Source organism: Python bivittatus, unplaced genomic scaffold (assembly GCF_059951505.1).
Source record: "Python bivittatus isolate LINGU-HERP-01145 unplaced genomic scaffold, Pbiv_v1 ctg000330_np1212, whole genome shotgun sequence".
In the NCBI taxonomy this organism is placed as follows: Eukaryota; Metazoa; Chordata; class Lepidosauria; order Squamata; family Pythonidae; genus Python; species Python bivittatus.
Genome location: NW_028277058.1, coordinates 16,207,702 through 16,232,034, shown reverse-complemented (window position 1 = coordinate 16,232,034; position 24,333 = coordinate 16,207,702). Strand labels below are relative to the sequence as shown.

General features: G+C 38.5%; 1 protein-coding gene across 4 annotated transcripts in view; it reads left to right on the top strand.

The window, feature by feature from the left end:
- Positions 1–19,808, top strand: part of DBX2 (developing brain homeobox 2) — a 38,601-nt gene extending 18,793 nt beyond the window's left edge. For 3 of the 4 annotated variants that reach the window (XM_088141761.1, XM_088141760.1, XM_088141759.1), the window contains 3 exons: positions 9,247–9,342; positions 15,318–15,499; positions 16,796–19,808. In XM_088141761.1, coding sequence (XP_087997887.1) covers positions 9,247–9,342; positions 15,318–15,499; positions 16,796–17,113 — 596 coding nt within the window. In that variant the 3' untranslated portion in view covers positions 17,114–19,808. Of the gene's footprint in view, positions 1–656; positions 1,827–9,246; positions 9,343–15,317; positions 15,500–16,795 lie in introns of those variants that run through there. The other variant, XM_007424887.3, reaches the window with a different exon arrangement.
- Positions 19,809–24,333: the final 4,525 nt, after the last annotated feature.

The following is a 24,333-nucleotide window of genomic DNA, read 5'->3' as shown; positions in this document are numbered from 1 at the left end:
CCCTGCAACAAGTTGGCCTGAGAGGATACCTTGTCCAAAGTCACTCAGTGAGCTTCTGTGGCTCAGTGTAGACCAGAATCTGGATCTCCCTCCTCTTAGTCCAGCACTCTACCACAGTCACCAACTGGTCCACACTTAGTCCATTATACCAGTGTTTCTCAACCTTGGCAACCTTAAGATGTGTGGACTTCAACTCCCAGAATTCCCCAACTAGCTGGGGAATTCTGGGAGTTGAAATCCACACATCTGAAAGTCGCCAAGGTTGAGAAACATAGCATTATACTACACCTGCTCATCTGCTGGTGCAGATTCTATATACTGGTTACTGCATCCACCAATGCCATGTTCAGGTGCTTATTTAGGGTCCCCCAGAATTGCACTTCAACTTTAGCTAAGGCCCAACATTTCTAGGTCAATGAGGTAACACTGTGGTTATCTTTCTGGGGATATTCTGAAAAAAAGAATGTTATGGGGTCCAGGGGTCATTTTCCATTTGTTATTCTTTCACACCATCCTTCATCAGTTTTTGTATCTGTTAAGGAAAACAAGACTGAGATGCTTTGCCCCATGGCCAATATCTGTACTCCCACACTGTTCTCAGCCAGAGTTTATGCAGCCATGGGGTGTTAACTTAATCACCACTGAGGCCCAAGAGGCACTACCCTGTAAATTATCACCACGAACTTCCATGACTGGGTTTACAGGACCTGCTGAGCCAAAACTCTCTGGAATCCAGAGATAGAGAATGAGAGAGATTGCAGGAGTTCCTTTATCAGAACTCTATTCAAAAATTAAATTATAATGCTCTGTTGCAAAGTATATCAGCAAAGCCTGGCACAGAAGGGCCAGGTCAAAGGCTGGTGCTGAAATTAGGGCAGTGCGCAGGTCCTTTAGATATAGTTTCCTTCAGTCTTCTCTTTAAAGGCGGCCCGAAGGGCATCAACCCCCAAAGCGCCTCACTTTCTTTCACCAGAAGAAAAGTTGGTGCTTCCTGAGGGAGAAAGCCTCGCGGACACAAGGAATGCGAGGCTGCGGATTTGGGTGCGCCCGAACTTCGGCTCTTCATTCCGGCTGGTCCTGCAGCGCATTAGCGGAGAAGCAGCTGGGAGCTCGGGAGCCACTTCAGCCCGACTAGGGGACTGGGATCCAATGGTGTTTAGGAGGACCAATGCCCATCCAATGACGGATGGCGCCCCCGCCCCGTTCCTCAGCACCCTCAGCAGCGCCTTTCATTGTCGCCCACGTCGATCCTGCCTTAAGGACCGTTGACAGAAATTAATGAGGTCGGACACACCTTCCAGTCCATAAGAAACACTTGCCGAATCTCCGGAGAAGGTGTCGGGCAGTCCGCGGAGAACCACCCGGCAAATTCCCGAGGCTCCCGGCTCATGATCACCTCCGAAGGGCCGCGGTGGGAGGGGGCGGCAGCCAGACGAGGCGAACCCCCGCTCCGCGTAAGGGCAGCTCAGCGCTTCGGAACCGGGGCAGCGCGCCCTCCTCCCTTCCCTCGGCCATGCTTCCGAGCGCCCTCGCTTGGCACTGCGGAAGCTCCGCCGCTCTGCTCGGCTTGCCCGGGGCTCCGGGTTTTGGCAATCTGGGCAAAAGTTTCCTGATTGAGAATCTGCTGAGGGCCGGCGAAGGCCCGCCACGCCTCCCCCCGCGCCTGCCCGCCACCCCGATCCCGCTCAAGTTGCGGGAACCAATGCGCGTGGCCGGAGAAGGCGCCTTCCCCGGCCGCGCCTGGCCTTTCCAAGCGCTGAACGCTTCGGCGGCGGACGGCGGGGCTCCGGCGGACAGAGGAGGCGCGTTCCCCGCAGCAGCCCCAGGTGAGCGACCACCCTGGATCTGAGGCTTCTTCCCTGGCCAGTTTCAGGGGCTGGAATCTCGCTTTCAAGCGTGCGCAAACGCTACGCTCTCCTAGCAAGATCTTTCTGCCCAGACAGTAACGGGGTTCACACGTCGACGTCGGTCATCCCGGGTTTGTTGGTTGTGGTTAAGCCCGTCCTGTGAATGCAGCTGCTGTGGTTTGAGAACCATTGCTTTTGCTTTAGTGTGGGAGTCCAGCCATGTGGTTTGCAAGCCAGAGATTATGGCTTAATGGGTTGTGTAAACACACCCGGGTATGGCTTGTTTAGTGAACAAACAAACCACGGCTTAGTGCAGTATGTGAACCCAGGGTTACCAAGCAACTCTGGAGATGACATTTCTGAAATAAATCCCAATGTTTTCCATAGACTTAGTTCCAGGGGGTGAGTGTTGGCTTAGTAGTGCTTTGCCGCCATTTAATCAGGTGGGAGCCCAATGGGACACTCTGCATCAATTAAAGAGCGGCACAATACCCCCTCCTTGGGTAATCAGAAGCTCAGCTCATTAACGCAGGGTCTGGATGGATCTCTCACTTCAACAGCTCTGATCAGAAGCACCACAGCAGGATGGTTGAAAGGCTCAGTGTAGATGAGAATTAACTTGGTACAGAGCAAGACTCCCAATCTGAATAGTCTGGTAAATAGGTAAATGTTTCTGCTTCATTAGGATTCTACCCCATATTAGCAAGCAACATATTTTCAGAATAACAGAAATGGTGTAGTATGCCATTATTTTCTTTGTAATGTCCTACAGCTTGTGAGAGCCAACACCAGCAACCTCTCATTTCCATAGCTTTCCTTTAGGTTTTATCAGTGGAAAGCAACCATCAGCTTTCTGGTGCCTCACATTTGAAACATGCCTTACTGACCCCAGGATGAACATATTCAGAAGGGCCTGCAGGAGGCAGCTAATTACCTAACCTTTTCCCAACCAGGGTTCATCAAACAATGACCCTTTCATCTTCAGCAACCTAGCTGTGGCATTTTGTGCTAGTTGCAGTCTCCAGACCAGTCCTACCATAACCAGTGTGTTGCCTTAAAATGGTCACAAATGCAAATGCTGTTAAATGGAATGATTGATAGTGGTGCTTCAGATTTATACAGCACTTTAAAGTATTCTGATATTTTTATATGCATTGCCTTAGCATTAATTGGGGAATAATAGATAAAATTGACCATTAAAAGAAGAAATATCTGGTAACTAATTAAAGTTTAAAGGCTCAAGATTTGGTGCAATATTTGCCAGACAGCATTTGTCTAATTGTAAAACATTTAGCAGATTAAGCAGGCAATACATACTGAATAATTCTAGCCTTGCTTATAGACTATTTGTTCTTCTGTTCAGGTTGGTAAAGCACAAAATACACATTAATAATTGACTTTAAAAAAACGTTTAAACAACTTTATCCTTGGAAAAATAAGAGTTTTACTGATAATATTTTCAGTAAAGCCTATGAAGACGGGTTGAGTTGGGTGGCCTTATAAATTTTATAAATAAATAAATTAAGAAAATAAAACAAATCTAGGGCTTTATTGCAGCAGATACTCAGAATTTTAAATTGTTCTGGTCTGAAAATATGCAAATGTGCCTTTCATCAGCAGTGTTCTACATACAGTTGAGACTTCATTTAATTAATTTGCTGCAAAAGTTCCAATTCCTGCCAAATATAAAGTTACAGTGCTGTTTAAAAAGTGGTTTGCCTAAATGCATGGCAGTTTCTCTCTACAAATACATAATTTTGCATGCTGGTCAATCCCTTCAGTATGATGATGTTTAAAAGGTCAGGATAGAAATTGTGATTTGTTTTGTTTCTCAATATCACAGCTCTGAATTCCAAAATTACATTTTAAAAGTCCACTGGCTAATAAAGTACGTGCGCAGAAGATGTATTCTGTGGAAATGCAGAGGTGAGTATCTGTACATTATGGAGTCCTTGGGGTTCTCTGAGCTTGGTTCTTTTCTTGCAACCATGTTACCTAGCCGGGTAATGAAATGGTTGCAAGAAAAGAACCAAGCTCAGAGAACCCCAAGGACTCCACAGTTCAACTCTGAGCTACACATATTCGCCTCTATTGGTAATCTGTACATTACACTGGAATAACATAAATGGGTCATTAGCAGCAAATGGATTTTAAAGGAGAAGTAGAGATCACGCTTATTACAATGACAGGATTGTGAACTGAGCATTCCCTTAAGTAAAGGTGTGTTATTGTTTCAAGGCTGGCCTGAAACATTTTATTATAATAAATTAAATAGCCTTAGTTATCCTTTCAGGTCACTCACTCAGATGTCTGGGGCAGTGCTGATATTTGCAGGGTGGAGGCCCTTTTGTGTTTGGATGGAGTTAGATAACAGGAAGAAATCAATGGGTGAAACTTGGTGGCAGAAATCAGATTGGTATGGGTATACTCTTGGTTTTGATTTGTCATTCAGATGTTAGAAACCTGGAACCTTCGTTCATTGAAAAGAACAACAAATGTAATTTTAAACAAAGTATAATGTTGTAATAAACTGACGTCCTAGCAGTTTCATTTTGATTTAGTCCCTTTTACTTCTATGGGATTGTATAATTTGGATTTCTACTTCAGTAATATGAGATAAGACAATATCTAGGGCAATTTTCATAGATCAGATACAAAAATCGAGGCAGCCACTAGATGGTAACAAGGATATGATAGCTTAATCTCTAAATAATACTCAAAATGCACCTAAATAGCTATCCTTCAACTTAATAAATTGCCTGATTTGTACTCAGTTTTCAATCCAAAGATCCAAACCATAAGATTGTTACCCTTCTGTCACATTTCCTGAATTAACTCACTGAGTATACCAGAAAGCAGCAAATTTTTCAGGCTTTAAAATTAGAAAAATCAGAAAATGTGAACAAAAGAATTTTGTGGATTTAAATTGACAGTCCAATTAGCTTCAGTCTCCAAAGTGTACTCAATGTGATGTGACATGCCTTCATCCTAAAAATAAAATGTGCTCAACTTCTTACATAAGAAGTTTCTTGAGATTTCTTGCAGTATTTTTAAATCAGTTCTATAGAATTTTTCCCAGAAGCAAATTCCAGACAATTTACCTAAAAGTTGATTATCAGGGATAGGGATTTGCAACCATGTAACTCCAAATCTTACACATATTTATTAAAAATGAGTATGTATTAGCTTGTGATCCGTACTGCCTCATATTGTAAAAGTATATGAAACATTTATAGATATATTCTTATTCTCGGTATATTTATGAAATAGTATAAAAACAGCTGAAACACGAGAAGAGCAAGCTGATCTTGTATTTTTTCTTTTAAAAATCTTTTGTGTTAAGCAGTATAAGAGCCATACATTTTAGACCTCTGCTCTAATCTCTTTTTCTGGAGTTGGGATTTTCTGACCTCAGAAGCAGTGGCCTTGGAGCCTGATGGATCAATGGGAGGAGGAATTGGAGATTATGGAGATCTATCTCCAACTTCATTGGAAGGAGAATATAGCTTATATCCAACTCTCAGAATACTGCTTTAGAGCCTCTCAGATTTATCAGTTAAAAACTCTTTGATTCATTGAAATATTTCCTTATCAGTTAAAAAAGGGGGAAGGCGTTAAATGACTCAAATCCAGACTAAATTATCTCAACATAATCCCCATTGAAATTCACTGGTCAGGTCATAATTAAATAGTCTAATTGATTTCACTTAGAGGGCTTCCAACCCATTGTTTTAGATTAATCATTTATAAACCTTCAAAAGGCAGGCAAAATCTCAGAAAAGTAATTCAAGCTCCTCTTTGACTTGGTGGGAATTTGTCTATTAAGATGAATTACAGAACTACCAACATGTTTCATACAAATTTAAATGATCAACTGAAAGTCTTATGATTAATCAAGAAGGGCTTATTTATTTGGGAAGAATTGGAACTAGGATTTCTTCAGTCTCCAACATCCTATTTTTTTCTGTCGGATAACAAGTGAACAAGTGGATACAGTTGAAATCAATAATACTGTAACTCAGTATCTTGTAACCTGATGCCCTTCAGATTGGGACCGTCCTGGGCAAGATACAGTACTTGGAAGAATCCGCTGCTACACATTTTTTGCTCCTCACCCCATTTTGCCTCCATTTGTTTGCTTGCGTGCTCATACTCTCCTTCTTGACCACTGCCACTTCTGCAGCCAGTATGTTGTACATTTTAACAAATCACATTGCTGGAAATAGGAGCAATACAGATAAGGTCATGCTGCCCTTGGGAATGCAGACAAGGAAAACAGTAAAGCAACAAGTGGATGGAATTCCACTTGGCCCAGAGCTCTTAGTGGTTGTGCACTCACAAGCAGAAGCTCTGTCTGCCACATAATGTCTCTACATTTGTTTTTTACTGGCAGTGCTGCTGCTCTAGCCTTAACCAGCTAGCAGAGCAGCAAGTTATCCTCACCCGTCTCAGAGGTGGGGAGGGCTGCACTGTACTGACAAGGGGCAGTATTTCATGCCTCTCTGGAGAGACCCATTTTACATCTTGAAAACTCTGTGACCAACAAAGGAAACTTCTTAGGACCAAAGTATGTTTGGGGGAAGTTGCAAAATAGCTTCTACTGAACTTGCACACAAAAAAAAGAAGAACAAAAACCATCCAACTCTCTCAACGTATGATCCAAGGGTCTGTTGCAAGATTTAGAGGCTCTTAATGATATTAGTGTTGCATTCTTGGAATTTTTCAGAGGATGCTCTTTCAGAACAATATCTTTAAAACCGAGCAATCCCTCAAGGGGAGAAAAGACTACAAACACAGCAAAAGCCTGTTTGCAAAATCTAGGCCAAACTTTAGGTTTAGTCACTTGAAGGGTGGTCCAAGGCTGGGGGGAGGTGGGCGGGAGACCAAGGTAAATGGTGGTGGCAAAGAGACCATCGAAGCCCTGCCCCTTTTTAATATGCATTGGATGCATCTCATACATGTTAAAAGGAGCCAATCTTCAATTTCCCAATTGTACCCCTCATTTTGACATCATTGACTCCACCATTGATGTGGAGGGTGGGGAATGTGAAATGGTTTAGACATGGTTGCTATATATATATATCTTGGAACTTAGTGCTGATCTTAAATGCTGTTTCTGATGTCTTTAGGTACACAGCCTAGCAGTTGGATTCAAAAGACATCCTACTGCTGATTACAGGATACCAGATTGCTTGTAGGTGTGGTGATGAGGGCACAAGGTTGTTCCTTTTTGAAAACACCCGAATGTCCATGCATTGAGGAATCTCTGGCTAGTCACAAAGCAGCTGGGCCAAAACCATTGGCTTGAATGGAAGCTTATCTTATGCAATGCTCCTTTTACTCATGGGATGAAATTGGATTCTTTCCAAAATATATGGAAGTGGTGGGGAATTTTGTGTCTGCCTTAGAACAAATCGCACACAGCTTAGGTTTGGGTTCTGCAACCTTTCTGGCTGAGAACTTCAGTTGTTCTTGGAATGGTGCGCTGGGGAGCAGGGCTATTCCCCAAAGTCAGGTATTTGGAGTGCTGCAGGAACATGGTTTGTGGCTTTCAGGGACCATGGGGCATGGCTCATGGTTGGGCACTCTTGTCTTACTTGATTAGCACTTTTTTTTTTTTTCCTATATTCTGAGTGGAGGTTTAAAAACGCGGTTATTTCTTTGTCTAATTTTGATGTATCCTTTGGGATGGAAAGATTATACAAAAGTCATAATACCGTTTAGTCAGCTGTTCTCAATAGCAGGATATTACAGAGTAACCGGTAAGTGCCCAGAGGATTTCCTTAGACCTGCCTTTCAGGAATGTGACCCCGTGGGCTGGGAAAGAAAGTCCTTCAGGACTTGCCATGATCGCATGCCCAGAATCCTGGGGCTTGAGGGGCAGTGATTCAGGAAGACATTCCTCAGCATCTAAAGATCTGGTTGATGAGGCAGAAGCAAGCCTGCTACCTCCAGAACAGGGCAGGGCCAAGATATCCTTTTACGTGAGATGCTAAGAAGTGGTAAAGTGTCTTAATCCACACTCACTTGGCACATAGTTGATAACTGGCTTAGGAGATCTTGTGTTAATAATCCAATAATTCTACTGATTTATTCCAACTGTGGCCAAATCAGGCTGCTTCTGTCAAAATTAAGCTTAACTAAGTTATTTCGTTTTCTCTGAATGTATTCCTACAAGCTAAATAATCTTTTCAGATAAGAATTTATACAAACCTCTGTTTGTGTAATCCTCTGTATACTTATTCAGTTCACTTAATACAAGCTTAAAGTAATTTGTCATTTTACTTAACATTTCTTTTCTACATCATATGTTTGAACTTTCTCCTGCAGTGTGTTACTCCAGAACACAAGTAACATAGTCCATTTCTCAATAATATATTTTCTCTTTCCCTTTTTCTAATGATAGACCAGAGGTTTCACTGCAGATTCTGCTATTTTTGACTCTTTTACAATTGTATGTTTCCACAGTACCTTCTAAGCACTTATCTTTGAAAAGCAGCCACATAGCAGGGAATGGCAGCATTTGAAAAAAAAACTAAGGGAGTGCTGTTTTGTATATATAATTTAAATTAATTGGTGCCCTGATCCTAAACAGGCATTAAAAAAAAAAACACACCAACCAGATTAATTAAGCTCAATGAGATTTCTGGATTGGTGCCCAGGAGTCAGCTGGCAAACCTACTTAAATCTATTTTCAGCAAGCCATATGCATTGCAAGAGATCATGGTGCAAATAAGGTAATTCTCCAAAAAAGCTTGCAATACCATGGAAAACATCTTCTGATCAATGTGGCAAGTCACAGAACACCAATAACATGTGTAAGACATTCTCTTTGTTTGAATGAACCCTTGTTTTTAGACATCTACCTTTAGGATGAATGCACAGGAAACTTTTCTGCAAATTACCAAATGGTTGAGTCTAAAAGAAGTCTTCACTGCCTCAGGTAAGTTAAGAGCCACAAAATAAGATGAAGTCGCTAGGGTTAAATCCATGTATATTGACTTCAGTGCTCCATCATGTGACTATTTTGTGAAACCATTTTGATCAAAATAACCCCATCTTCCAAAGGACTTGTTAGGAATCATCCATGGTTCACAAAACACCAAAGTGAAAATCATGAAAAAATGTATTGTGAGAAGTTTACTCAGATTCTGATTTTAGACACCTGAGATGAATGAGATCTTAATAAAATTTCTGAAAAAGGACCTGGCACACATTTTTTTCCACATTTGTATTTAGCCAGAGAAAAATGCCGGACCATCACTAGATATCTGGGATAGAATTCACTGTTATGAAGAAAGCAAAGCCAAAATACACACTGACTTTAATACATTAGCATTAGCAGATATTGTTGTAGATATCAGCTCTTCGTTCAATGGACTCAACTCTGTCTTTGCAGCTCTCCCGAAGCACTTTTTCTTAAGCGCCTCCCCAGTCTACTTGGCATGCTGCGGTGGGTCCTGTCAACACCCTGCATCCCCCATGGCTTTTCCAAGTAAGTTTTTATGCTTAATCAGTGATGCTTGAGTGAGTCTGTAAACCAAAGCAGCAGGGTTTAATGTGTTCTGGGAAAAGAAAAAAAAACCTAATTGGGGATGCAGTGGCAAAGAGCTAATGCCTCTGTAGAAATCACAGCAACCCCATTCAAGACATTTCCAAAGATTTATCAGACTTCAGTACCCTGAGTGATTGTGGGAGATTTCAAATACCATGGAAGGAAAGGAGCAAAGCGTCTGTTTTGGTCTGACTGCAAAAAGCGCTAGTTTGTTTTAAAGATTTAAGTCAATAGGGATTTGCAAAAGGGAATTTAAAAAGCAAAACAAATTTTTTTTTTTCAAGAAACCCTGCAACCACTGAGATCTCACAGGGTTTCGGGAAAACATTAGGCTTTTGCTTTTGAAATGACACATTGCCTACTTCTGGTGTTTAGGGTCAAAAATTTGAAATTGTTTTTACTATGGAAATGCAGGATGGAAATACAATTTCCTTTTATTGGAAGCTTTCTATGTATACATATATTTCACATGCTTGTGAGATGAGCAGCTATATAAATATGCTAAATAAATAAATAATAAAATTTCCCAGTTAATGATACATGTTTAAGTACTTTAATTTTGCTAATTTGTGCCTTTTATTTCTTTATATGTGAACCTCCAGAGATCTAAAAATCGGACTTATAGATAAAACTGAATAATGTGAACTATGATATATGAAATTAAAATTGACAGTTACAATTTTTCTTAGACTGTTATGATACCTTAAACAAACAAAAAACGAACACATGCATACAGTTCAACCACAATTAAAATTAATAGGCTGAAATGTATTTTCTAAATATCATACGTTCCCCACTATATGTGATTAGTATAATTTGATCAAAATGTAAACTTCTCTGTTTTCCTATTTTGTTAAGGATGACCTTTGTTTTGGATGGTTTTCAGGTACAATTTTCACCTGGATTTGGGGCTAAATTCCACTAAGCTCAGGGAAAGCTTGTTGAATAATTAGGTATTGGAGTGTACTGCCCAAGCAACATTTAATTGTATGTAAGCGCATTACAGTCCCTTATTTCCATTTTCCACTATAGAGCTATCACTGATCGCATTCTGCAGTTAATTACACTTTAATCTGGGATAGCATGACCAGTCCATGCTGAACTCAGATAGGTATGATTAGGCAGAAGCAATGATGCAGAGGAAGGTGAGTTTTCTTTTCCCCAGCTCCTGCTATGCCTGCTGAAATGTTTTTTTCTCCAGCATTTCTCCAGTTAGAAATACTTGAGAATATGGATTGATGTACACATAGGAACATAACTCTCCTCCAATTTTGTATTTCTCTAAATTTACAATCTCTTCTTCTTTTTAACTCAATCCTCTCACTCAGGAAATGGATAAAACATGTCTTTCTGCATTTAAAATGCAGAATTGGACAAAAATTCCAACTAACTTGTCTTTGGTGAGGAAATATATTTAATTATGGATTTGGTTTTGTTTAAAAAACTCAGACTAATAGGAATAAACATAGCTGGCATAATAGCCCCCTGGGGAAAAATGGGAAAAATCTAGATCCTGCCAGTCTGTGTACTGTAGTCCTAATTTGCAGTGTAGTTCTACCTATTGTAAGCTAGTCCTCCAACAAATGCTAAGTGCCTTCCCTAGTGAAAATAAATTTATGAAGACAGTGATATTTCAAGACTTACATATGGTCTGCTGTTGTAGCACATCTGGTGGAAATCCAAGCTGTACTGTTACCATGAGAACTTTTTTTTATCAGCAGCATCAGAAGGATGACATTTTTCTTTTCCCCAAACCCCTCACAAATTTTCAATTTTTTCCTCTAGAAGTTGGAGACTAAATGCGAAGGCTGACACTACATTCAGCTGACAGATTGTCTTAAGCATCTCCAAATGTTCTCCGCAATATTTAATGGTTTTTCATTCTCCCTTAAATGTGTTGTGCTACTGTTTTGGTATGACGTCACCTGATCTTCACCAAAGAAAGTGTGTTCATCTGAAAATTATTCAAAGTCATTCTTGCAGTTTCCCCCATTATTTTAAGATAGAGTGGATTCAGGTCTCCAGAGGGTGTCGTTCAAAAGAGTCAAGATGGCGGCCATGATAGCATAATTGAAGCTCTGACCATTTTGTATGCGTGTCACGTGCATCACACATAAAAAACAGATGAAGCTTCAATCGTATCAGGTCCACATTATAGTGACAAGTAAAATATAATGGAACAGATAGGTTTATTCAGAGAATATCCTGTATCAAAGAATTTAAACATGTATCAAAGAATTTAAACAATTAACTGCACACATCTATTCTGATGCAAGTTGGTCTCATTTCCATGCAGATATGTAATATTTCACCCTAAACTCAATACTTTAATTTGAAAGTAAGGCATATTCTAATCCTCAGTGCACTTTCTTAGCCTTAAACTGGCAAAGCTTATTTTGGTATGTTTCCTTTTCATAATATAGGTTTAAGATCAAGTTATTAGAAAAACAGAGATTATTCTGTTGATGGAAATGAAAAATAGGACAACCTGGAAGAAGCTGCATCAGAATAACAATAACTAAATTAAATTAAATTAAATGTTCTCTGAAAAAAATTAATGATATAAAGTCTGGATAAAGCATTATTGCTGGGCCCATAGTCAGAATCTATGTGTCTTTAGGGAAGTGGAATAATTTTTCTAGGAATGTTTCAGAATGTGAATTGCTAAGTGGAATCATTCTTGACAAGTGAGGCAGCAAATGCTGGCAGCCTAATGAGTTGCAAGTTTTGTAGCCTCTCTTGAGGGGGCTGACACTTTCCCACAGAGCATTTCATATAGGCCCAGCTATCTCACAATGGGCAACGGCACCGTGACCAATCACCACTTTCACTTGACTCATCTACACGCGACCTCACCACCATTTTTCACTATGCTGATGAACTTTAGAAACCATCCCGAGTTGAAAAGGCCTGGCTGAGGGTCATTTGCCTTTTTGTGTGGCCATAAAGGGGTGCTCTGTGGGCTGATCTTTTCTCCTGTCTCACATTCCACAAGGATTTCTTGATGCCATTTAAAGCACTTGACTGAAAAATAAAGCAGTGAATGAAAGTGACTTTTATAGACTCGTTCTAGCTCATCTTCCTATATAACCCTGTCTACCTGAAAAGGGATTTAGTGAGCTGAGCTGAGTGCATACAGGGACTTTCTGAATACACTGCGCCCATTATCAACTGCAGCAATTGTTTATTAACCAGGACTGATACACTACTATTTTGGAAGTGACCTATTAATTGTCCATTTAACTAGAGTGTATTGAATTGCAATGGAAAAATGGAAACCATGACGAAAGTCTTTCCTCGCTCCTTCAAGGTGGTCTTGGCCACAAAAGCAAATGAAGATTGTTCCACAGATTAAGAAGACATTTATCACCATATTCTCTAATACGAAGAAAAAGCTTTTTCTGAAAGTATTTGCCACCATATTAGTGTCTGTGTTAACAAGGTATTATACCCTTCCAGTGTGGAGTTTAGCAGGATGGGGCTGCAAGTTGCTGCAGTTCATTTGTTCTGATGTAACGTCTTCCTGCTACAATGGGTCATATTTGCTAGACAGTCATTTGCCAGACAGGCAGAGTGGAACTTCTGTTTTCAGTGTAGTGCTCATTGGTCTAGCTTTACTACTGCTTTCCTGTTATAATTCATAAAGCATTTGTTGAATTTGAACTGATGAAAATACATAAAAAGTTTTTATAAAAGCACATCAAGCTACACCCAGTGCTCTAGAAGGTCACTGATATTTTTATTAGGTTGCTATTTTGAACCATAGTCCTAATTTGTAATCCAGGCACTCTACGTGCAATGATTTAGTTTGTAAGTTTCCTCCCTACCTCAGACTGGGTGGGTTATATAAAACTGATCATCATGCTTAAGGGTTTCTGGACAGAAGGTCTGGATCATACATACAGGGTTTATATAGGGTCCTTGGTACTGTGAACAGGGCCACCTGTTTATTAGTTCCATGTCCTTCTGGCTGGTGAAGGCCAACTGAGAGGTGACATGCAGTTGGGTCCATGTGGTAGCACTGGCCTCTTTGAGGTAGGGGGTGGTTTCATCCACATTAAAAAAGACATGTTTATGGTATGCCTCCTCCTCAAGTGGCAATCATTGGACCCAGCAGTCCTGGACAATTTTCATCTAGTCTTCAACATTTCCTTCTTAGGGAAAGTTGTTGAGAAGGTAGTTGGGCTGCAGCTTCAGAAGCCCCTCAGAGAAATGGATTACCTAGCCCCCTTTCACCCAGGTTTCAGGCTGGGACATAGCATTGAGACAGCATTGACTGTGCTTATTGATGAACTCTGGTGGAGTTGGGACAGGGGTGCAGCAACCATCCTGTCCATCCTTAATCTCTCAGCTGCTATCAATACCATCTATTGTGGTATGCATCCATCATGCATACCAGGAGTGGCGGGAGGGGGGCATGGTCTAGCAGTGGTTCTCCTCTTTTCGCCGTGGTCAGTTCCAATCAGCGTTGGCTGGAGAGGGGGGAGAGGTTGAGCAGAAGCCTTTCAGATGTGAGGTGCCACAGGGCTTGCACTCTCACTCCTTCTGTTTAACATCCATGTGAAATCAGTGGGTGAGGCAATCCATTAGTTTTGGGTCAGGTATCATCAAGGTACCAGTTGTATATCTCAACCCTGAGCTGATCAAGTAATGCTGTCAAGATTTTGTCCCAATCCCTGGATGGTGTGGAGGTCTGGAAAGGGAGGAATAGATTTAAGCTTAACTCTAGCAAGATCAAGTGGCTACCTGAATCCAGGATTCTCCATCTTTAGTGCTAAATGGTATTATGCTGCCTCTTTGAGACTGGTATGTAACTTGGTGGTCCTCCTGGATTTGCAGCTTCTGCTGAAGAAGCAGGTGGCATCTGTGGTCAGGAGGGTCTTTTGTGGGCCATGTGGATCTGCTCCTGGACTGGGAGGCCTTCCTCATTGTCACTCACACTTTGATCACCTTGCTTGTGGATTGTTGCAATGCGCTCTATATAGGCATGCCCTTGACCACTTAAAACCTGCAGCTAGACCAGAATGCAGTGGCATGGGCAGTTATGGGTATGCCATGTTATGACAATGTAATACCCCTGCTTCCTGAAGGTTACTAGAAGGCTTCTGGATGCAGTTCAAGGTTCTAGTTATTACCTATAAGGCCGTATAGGACCTGGTTATTTGAGGGACCACTTGTCTCTGCCTGTCCTATGGAATCAAACAGATTTGGCATACTTCAGACCCCAAAATTAAACAGCATCAACCGATGGGATGCAGGAAATGAGCCTTCTCTATTGTAGCAACTGATCTCTGGAACAGCATACCCCCAGAGATTCAAATGGCCCCTACCCTGATCTTGTTTAAATAAGTCTTGAAAACTAGCTCTTTCTTGAGGCCCTGGGCTAGGGAGTGTGGTGACATGGGCTATGATGTTATTGCCTTCTCTGGACAGCTAATATTCTTTTGTACTTCTTACAATGTTTTGGACTGTTTTTAATACCGCATGTTGCCTAAAGTCATTATGTAATCAAGCAGCTTTAGAAACATGGTAAATAAATACAAGTGGAACCCCCCCCCCAATTCTGGGTAATAGCCTTTGCCCTTCTGGGGCTCTTCAGTTACATTGAAGCTGGAATCCTCAGAATCTGCAGGCTATCATGGGGAAACTTTATTTTTCAAAGAATAATATACAGTATACATTGTATTAACAACTAATAATAATACAAATAAAATATATACTTTCAGCCAATTTGCCTAGTGTAGTGTCAAGTCATATGGAAAGCACTAGATTTGGGAAATGCTATTGTATACATATTCCTGGGAATACGTTCAATGGAACTCAGTAGTGGTTACAAGATTAAACAACAACAGTTGACTAATTGGGTAAAGATAATAACACTGAGATAGCCTGTTACAGTATTTCTCATGTTTTAGGACAGGAAAGTGCTCTGCCTCTTCTAACCCACGACCCTAGATCCCGGAGAGGTATCTTAAGAAGGGCTGTCTTTTCAGAAGAGCAACGAAAATCTTTGGAGAAAATGTTTCAGAAACAGAAATATATCAGCAAAACAGACAGAAAGAAACTGGCTCTCAATCTGGGTCTGAAGGAGTCACAGGTAAAGAAAGATTTGATACAGTGACTTTCCCCCAGATGGTGCTCCTCAGAGGTGTGGACTTCAACTCCCCAAATGACTATGGGGAGCTGGATAACGTTGGGGTTGGAATTTGGAGGGATGCCCAGGTTGGGAAGGGTTGTGGGGAAAATATTAAACTTTCATTTCTTTAACAAGAACATGAGGAAGACAAAACCCCCCCCACAAAAAATGTATAAAATAATCAGGGCAGATCACCTTCAGCTACATTCTGAGAACTTAGCCCTCAAATATGGGAATGAACTTCTCTATACTGTAACAGAAAAGGAAAAGCCATATTGTGTTGACATTTGCTTGCAAGAAAAGATTACAGTTATATCTAGATATAGATATAGATATAGATATAGATATAGATATAGATATAGATATAGATAGGATGCAGGGGATTCATAGCAGAAAATGGAGCATCTTAATGATTTAACCTAAATCTCCACTGTAGCTGAGAGGTAGCCTATAAATTAGTAGCTTGTGCTAGAGAGAATGTTCAGATGATCCAATTGAGTAATGAAGTTCTCACTAATCGTTCAGAAGTGTAAGTAGGATCTTTAAGTAATATGAAGGTATTTCAAGTTTGAAGCTTAGTCACATATGAAAGAAGAGGTGGGGTTCCTCACTGCCCTCAATCCAGGACACATAATTTGCAGCCTGAGAGCTATGTGCAACTCCTCAGAAACATGGTTTAAATCCAAAGAACCCTTCCAAAAGTTGCCAACAAATTGTAATTTCAGAAGTTTGGGGAAGGAAAAATTATATTTTGGGGAGCATTACATTAAATGTATCAATATAATTTTAATTACATTTAAAGTTATATTAATCATACTTTTTGCCCTTCCCTGCCCATTTTTGGGGGGAATATGACCCCTATATGCTACCCAAATACCAACCTTTGATCCAGTCAAAGACTCCTACCTTAAATATGATTTTCTCTGTGTTTCACATTAAAATTTTTCATAGATTGGACTTCTAAAATTTGTTACCATTACTCTAATTTCCAGCTGGCATAAGGTCTGCTTGGGGCTACAGGACTATCCATTTCTATCCTTGGTGTGACCATTTTTCTCTGCCAAATTTCTTCCTTATTTGAGCCTCTATATCACGGAATTTTTCTAACCTCTTAAACTAGATGAATGCTGGGGTATTTTATGCTAGGCAATTTTGGCTAGGGTACTGAAAGGAGATGTTTTAATTTAACAATCTCAAAAAAATTATTTTAGGCAGAATTACCTAAAGTATCTAACAAGAATTGTCCCTACCCCACAGGTCAAGATCTGGTTTCAAAATCGAAGGATGAAATGGAGGAATTCCAAAGAAAAAGAAGTACTGTCAAATCGGTGTCTGCCAGAGGAAGGTCTTCAAGAAACGTATGTTTCCAGGTGTTTAAATTTTTCCTCGTCACCATGTCCAGTTTGGGAAATGTCTCAACAGCAATCAAGTTCAAGATGGCAGAATTTTCCAGAATGTGCTGGAAGACTGAGTAACAGAATTAGTCTGCGGCCACCCATAAAACCAAATTTATCTTCTGACACATCATATTTGTATCGAGAACGAAGCAACACAGAGAAAGCAACTCCATCGTAAGAAGGAAAAGTGACAGAGTAAAAATGATGGCTGACCACTATTTGAAATGAACTCAGACTAACTTTATTTTATGGGAGAACTGAATTAGATTATATATTCCGTCACTGGTTAAAATAAAATGTAACACATTTATATTGACAGAATTAATAGTTTAAGAAATATTCAGTAATTAATCTTCCCTCATGTTCCTTCCAGCTGAAATAATATCTTTAAGTCCAGTGAGAAGGAACTGATTGTAAGTAAATTAAAGCATGAAACAATACAAATAGATTTGATTTTCACAGTCATTCAGATTAAATTAGCATTTCATTACATATTCTCTAATAGAAATTATGGAAATGAGAAAATCTTATAATGTATGACATTAGGTCTGCATCGTTTCTGTTTTACAAAAAGATGGATAGGGGTTTGTGATGTAGTAAACTTTAATATAAAAAAAATAGAGAAATAAACAGTGGAGTGTGATGGTCTACCTATACAACTGCCTGATACAGATTTCTGTACCTGGACTTTCTTACCCTGATTTGGTGAAGATGTCAGAACTTCTCCATAAGAGCAGGAATATGTAGCGTCTGACCCTCACAAGACTTCCATTCATTCTTGCTAGCATCATTGTGATCAAGAAGGATATCTTGGAATCAAGAGCATCTGGAGGGATATGTGTTGTATTTACATGATGGACATCTGCAGGGCAAGAGGAGAAATAAATTTATGAGAGTAAAATCACGCAAAATATGCAAATTAGGCAGTTCATGTCACTTTTGTGATGCTGTCCTGATGCTCATAATGTCACCATGGTTTGTACCTGATGGCTATGACTCCCATAATTAAGGCAGGGGATTCTATGGGATGAAAAAAGGAGAGTTGCCAGATTTAGATTCTGGTTTTATACCCACGTAGCTAGATTAGATCATGTTGGGTTTATAAATAAATAAACTCTGGATTAGCTTTCCTTTTGCTTTCAATTGACCCAGATAGGAGATAACAGACAATCGAAGAAAAGGAGAACAAGGTTAAAAAAAATAATAAATTGGGGTGAGGGGACTTGGAGTCATTCTGGTTAGTAATGATTAGTGTTGGAATATAGTAAAAAACTATGAACTTTAGCAATGCAACACCAGATCAACTCCATATATTAGGCTAATGTTATGTCTGGTCCCAAAATTATACTTCTTTTTGATTGCATCTCATGTGGAAACTGGAAGATTTAAAAATACACTTCTTAGTGTGTTAACTGATTATGTGCTAATATCACTATAAACCCTGACATTAATTCCTTATTATCTAATCCATTTCCTCTTCTTCTGTGCTTCAGATATGAGTTATTCATTTACTCGATATCAGACAAAATGCTTGGAAATTATTTGTCATTGTATATTGTCTGCCACATATTCATACAAAAGGGGAAATGAGTAGCAGAGAAATCATTTACAAACATGAAGAATTTTGGAAAAAGTTTATCATGTACCACATACTTAATCTTTTTAGGTTTATTTAATGTACAATGGCCCATATTTATTGCAGAAATTCCCATGTTTCATGCAGGTCAATTGACATGGCATCAGATTACTGATTTATCTGTATTTAGAAATAGCTGTAATTTACTGAAGGATCAGTTAGTGTTCATTTGACACAGTAAGCAGCATATAGGAATTTTAGGGCATTTTAAAAATTTGAATTTGAATTTCTATAGCTACAACACTCTAAAGCTAACCTGAAGTAAATTATTCTAATTAGACATGACCTAAAGAAAATATAGGTGCATATAAATTATACTGAAATCAGTGGAATTTATATGTTGAACTGTGATCTTAAATTCTGCTAATTTCTGTATACATTGATCCTTTTGTTAATCTTTTGAATACTAAGAAAAATATGTGTTGTATCAAAACAGTCATATAGGTTAGTAGCTTGGAGAGCAGTAAAAATGGCGGGAGATGGTTATAAAAAATAAACTGCTATAAAGAAAGTTTGAGAACTGGGACAGCTTGGTAAAAGAAATAAAAAATGAGAGTAGGCCTGGTGAGAGTCTTCAAATATTGATTGACTTTCTTGTAAAAAAAGGCAAAGATTTGTTATTCCTCTTTAATCACAGAAGCAAGAATGGATCCAATTGGCTTAATTTCATTTGAATTTTGACAATGCCCTCATGCTCTTTGGGGGAAGGTGGGTAGCTTCAGGCTGGTGTTTTTATGGAAATTGGCCACCAGCCCAGAAAAAAAGAAAAAGGTAAGCTGAGGTGATAAAGTCCAAATCCACCAAGGCAGCCATTTTGTGAGAACATCAATCACATGACTACTAGCCCAAAAAGGTTGCTATACCTGAGTTAAAACATATTTAGACTTTAAAGTAAAACTAAGCAGCTAGTCCTACTGAAGTCCAGTGAAAGTTTAATTTCTTTTGATTTTAAAATCAGAAATGCTTTTCTATTTCTAAAATCAGACTACAGCCAGTTAAAAAAAAAAGCATGCACAATCTGAAAACTGCATTTCTTCTTCTGCATGAAGTCTACAATATTCAAAAACTGTCATCCTTAATTCTTCAACTGATTACAATGGAAAATAATAATGTTTGACTCCAGATTCTCAGTTAATTATTTACTGACATGACAAGTATACTAAAGACTTACATAAATTGTTTTTCTGGTTTTCCACAGACAATACACAATTGTAGTCTTGAAAAATGGTTTGTCCCAGCTGATTCAGTTTCAACAGTTATTTCCTGACACACTCCTACATTTGAGAACATTCATGCAATGTTGGACTTTATTGGAGTTTTTCCTCAAGCACTGAATAAATTCATAATCACTCATGAAATATGCTCCATTAGTAATAGATAAGGCAGCTGCTTCTGATGATCCCACACAATTCAGCAAACTGCTGACGATCCCCAATGACTGCATCTATATGAAAAACAGAACAATAAGAAACACTTAATAGAACACAGGCAAATCCAACCATAAGCATTCCTACATTTAGACATGATGTTAGAACCAGTTAAAACCATCATATTCAAACTTTCTAGATTTTTTTTTAAAAAGGGCTCCATCAGCAGTATCAGTAGTTATTACAGTAATAGCATTATCCTAAAGACAAAAAGAGACACAAGAAGGTGTCTAGTCTACTTTTGACATTTTCCCTCATTCTTGTGTCTATCCACTCTTTGAAGAAGAAAGTTGTTAGCAACAGAAGTTAGGAATTTTCATGGAAGGATTGTGCTAGCAGAGTTTGTCTTTCAACAGATGTCAGGATAATTAAAGTCTCTCTCTACTACTACTCATTACTCTTTGAAAGATTTGCATTTTATTTTGGGAAAAAAACAATAATCAACATCTTCTACTTGATTTGACAGCAATAGTAGACACCAATAATGATTCCTTTCTCCACTTACTGTAACCCAGATACTTTCTTCAGTATCACCAAGTTCATTTACATGGATTTCTGAGCAGGAATGGATACTTTTAAAATGTAGTGCAATTCCTCCTCCTTTCTACTGTTACAACTGAAATTCTTTAATTGATATATTCCAGTCATTGAAGTCATCATGCTAATAGAAGACTCTATTTTACCTATGGCAGCATTTTTGTCTTTCTGTACTAGGAGTTTAACTCCTCTTGTTTAATTTCTATACCATAGGCACTAGCATATAGACTATGAAGGTCATGAACTTTATGAGCCAATATTCTTTGTGATTTTTCACTTTTTTTTAATAGGCCCCACTAGATGGCACTGAGATAATAGTTTGTGTATAGAGTAAGAATATTTTATCTGTACTTTTTTACTTTGGAAGTCCTTTTTAATTTATATGCTGACAGTAAACATTATTCACTGGATATTTGGAGGTCTAAGCTAGTTTCTAAGGAGAAAGGGAAGGTGATTTAACTGGCACTAAAAGATTCAATTGGCTAACTCACCTGTTTATAAGAAATGGAATTGTAGAGAGGGACGTGCTGGCAAATTATACTTTTTGAAACGGATTACAGTCTTGTAATCTGTCAAGAGATTTTTAATAAAATTTATCATTTCATAAACTTTTAGATTTAATAGATGATTTTAAGGTGGGTCTATATCCAGAGAATTATTGTTTCTCATATATTTAAAGGAACTCACAAATAGGCAAAGGCTGGGTTTAGAAAGGGAAATGGCTCTTTTAAGAGGATTGTCCTATCAGTGGGTGTGCCAAAATGGGCAAGATAATGAATATTTTCAAGAATTGCTTATCCTAGAGAATGAACCACAGAAAGTCTATGGTAATTTAATAAAGGATCTGCAAAGCAAATTAGTATCAAAACAAGCAATGCAATAAAAACCAATAATATAATTTCTAAATCCTGGTTGTACTGTGTATATGGTGAAGTTAAAAATTTCCTAATTGAAAATTATCAATTATATTAGGAAATAACTTTTCCACATATCAAGAATCTTGACTGATTTTTTAAAAAGGCCGAATAAAACCTATTGAAACTAAAAAACTCAAGGCACAAAAATAACTGGAATAGCCTTGTACAGGCTTCCAGGTTAAATGATCAAATTATTTTATGGCATACAGTTAGGATCAAATGAAGAAAAATGGATTCACCTAGTATGCACTTATTCCTGAAGATTGCTTGGGTAAATATTTTGTGAATTGATTTTTTAGGGAAAATCCATTCCTCCAGGAAACTGCAGCATCAAGAACTTTTTCTCTTGGGAGCCAATCACTCTTCTGGAAATAACTAAGTTAATTATACTTTTTAAAAGGGGAAATACTCATTCCAAGTTTGTTAAAATCAAACATGGATGGGTGGTGCTAGAAGCATTTTTTTCATATGTGAAAGGTCACTCTATGCCCCCAAAGATTGGAAACTATCTATTACCAATGTACAAAAAGAATGATAGAGTTGACCCTATTATCATCCTATTAGTCTGCTAAATATCATCAGCAAGCTGTATGTCAGACATCCCCTGTGGAAATAACAGGAATGGATGAAGCAGAAGAAAAAAAATTCACTGATGAGCAGGCTGGTATTAGAGTGAGAAGGTTCACCATAGACCGAGAAATACCCTGCTATACCTAAGGGGGTATTACATGTTGTTTTTATAGATTTAAAATCAACCTTTGATATTCCTTACTGTGATAAGCTGCTCCTCTGGATTAAGCAGCTATGTGTGAATACTTATGTTCAGACTAGATGTAACCAGGGACATTTTTCTTCCCCAGTTCTAGGGCACAAAAGGATTAAGAAAGGCTGTATTCTAGCACCCAATTTGTGTTAATTTTGATTTAAATAGTATGCGACAGGCCAAAAAGAGCACCCCCTAAGTTCCTTGGGTTGATTAATGGGCATTCCGTATGCACAGATGCTATTGTAGTCTCTTTATTGACACCTGTGAGGATGAAAAGGATATCACAAGCTTTGGTTGTTTGTTCAAGAGGAATCTCTATTAATAAGATACCAAACAAATGAAGATAATTGGAAACTAGGTACACGTAACATTGTCAACTTACAATAGGCACAAATTGCAACAGGAGGTGCCTTTAAATATCTGGGAACTTTATTTAATGCAATGAGCTCTTGGAAAACACAAGTACATTTGTTAAAGAACAATACCTCAGGAAGCTTAGCAACCATACTCAAATTTCTTACACTGGTGTATGCGTGCATGTATTTTATACCAGCTGCTTTGAGGCTAAGGTTATAGTTCAAGTGCTTTATAGGAATCACATTTGATACTGACTTTGGTTAAATGCAAAGTCCATTTTTAAGGGATGTTTTCAAACACCATTCTTTGTCTTGAATCTAGTATGCCTTTAATTAAGGGCCTAAGTCTTATATTATAATTACTGGATACATATTGTGTTTTCCTCCTACTCCTTAGCATCCATAACCTGATTGCTGCCTTTCACTTTCAGTGGGAAAAAAATGTTAAAACAAAATATTTATGCTACTTCATCTCAATCTGTAATTTCCCTGGAGATAGAGAGCAGTAAAGAGGTCCTAAACTAGAGAGTAATGGAAACAAAGCTTCAGAAAGGTTTGAGTCATATGCCATTATTTTCACCACTTTTTGGCACAATGAAAGCTTATATCCCAGCTTGATATCTATATATTCTGGTCTGAAAGGGCTGTAGAAATGTATTCACCGTAGCCCATTGTAACATTCTTCCGTTGACCTTATTAGTGGGCAGATCCTGCCATATCCCAGTTAAAAGCCATTTCTGCCTAGATGGCACAGGGGAAATCCAATCTATGGGACACATACTCCTTATATACAGCATGTACTTCATACAGATATTTAGAGGAAAAATACACCTCTTTAGAAGAAAAGAGTGTTGGAGGAACAAAAAGAAATTTTGTATTATTATATCAGAAGAATTAAAGATAATGCAGCAAGAATTTGTTTAACAGGGTTATTAATTTTATATTCCTATATCATTTACTCTGTTACATTTTGTTGCATTTTGCTATTATAGCTTTAAGAAGAAAAGCCTCCTCTTATTTTTCCTTGCTTTATTCATGGCCATCTTGGGTTTTAGAAATTTTCTTACCTCTTGTTCCTCTACCTTTGAATTTCCCTCCCTGCTTTTCCATTGTTGTTTCAATGAATGCTCTTTTCCCCAACACTGAAGAAATTAAGTCTTTCCAAATGAACTCAACTGAAATTGACCTTTCCCTCAAGACAAAGATAGATTTTAAAAAATTCTTCCTGTTTACATTCCTTAAGCCTATTGTTAAGTACTAATATCTCAATTCGTACTGCGGATTATTGTATCTAGCACTGTCCCTGATTGCTGTTAACAGCTCAGTTTCTTGACCGCTAAATCTCATCAGGATGGTCATTGTTTCTATGATTTCCCCTTTGTTTACATTGTCCTATTGATTTAAAGTTTGTACAACTTCTATGTACATGAAATGTATAAAAATCTATACCAATATGCTGTGGGGAGGTATAGCAAGATAAAGATAAAGATAAAGAGATGCCTGCACTATACCTCTCCCAATTCTGGAATTTTTTTAAAAAAGTATTTTGCCTTTTCCCCTTTCTGCAGGTGTTGCAAATTTCCTTAACACCAGCAATAAAAGAGTTACAGTCTGGTACAGGGATGGTAAAAAGGGAATGGAATGATTTTTAGTTGCAATTTTTACAATGTTTATATTCTTAATAGTGTACTTATGTTTTTACTTTATTTGCATTTTTAAACTAATCTCTGACTGTAATAAATAAAAACTAAACAGCAAC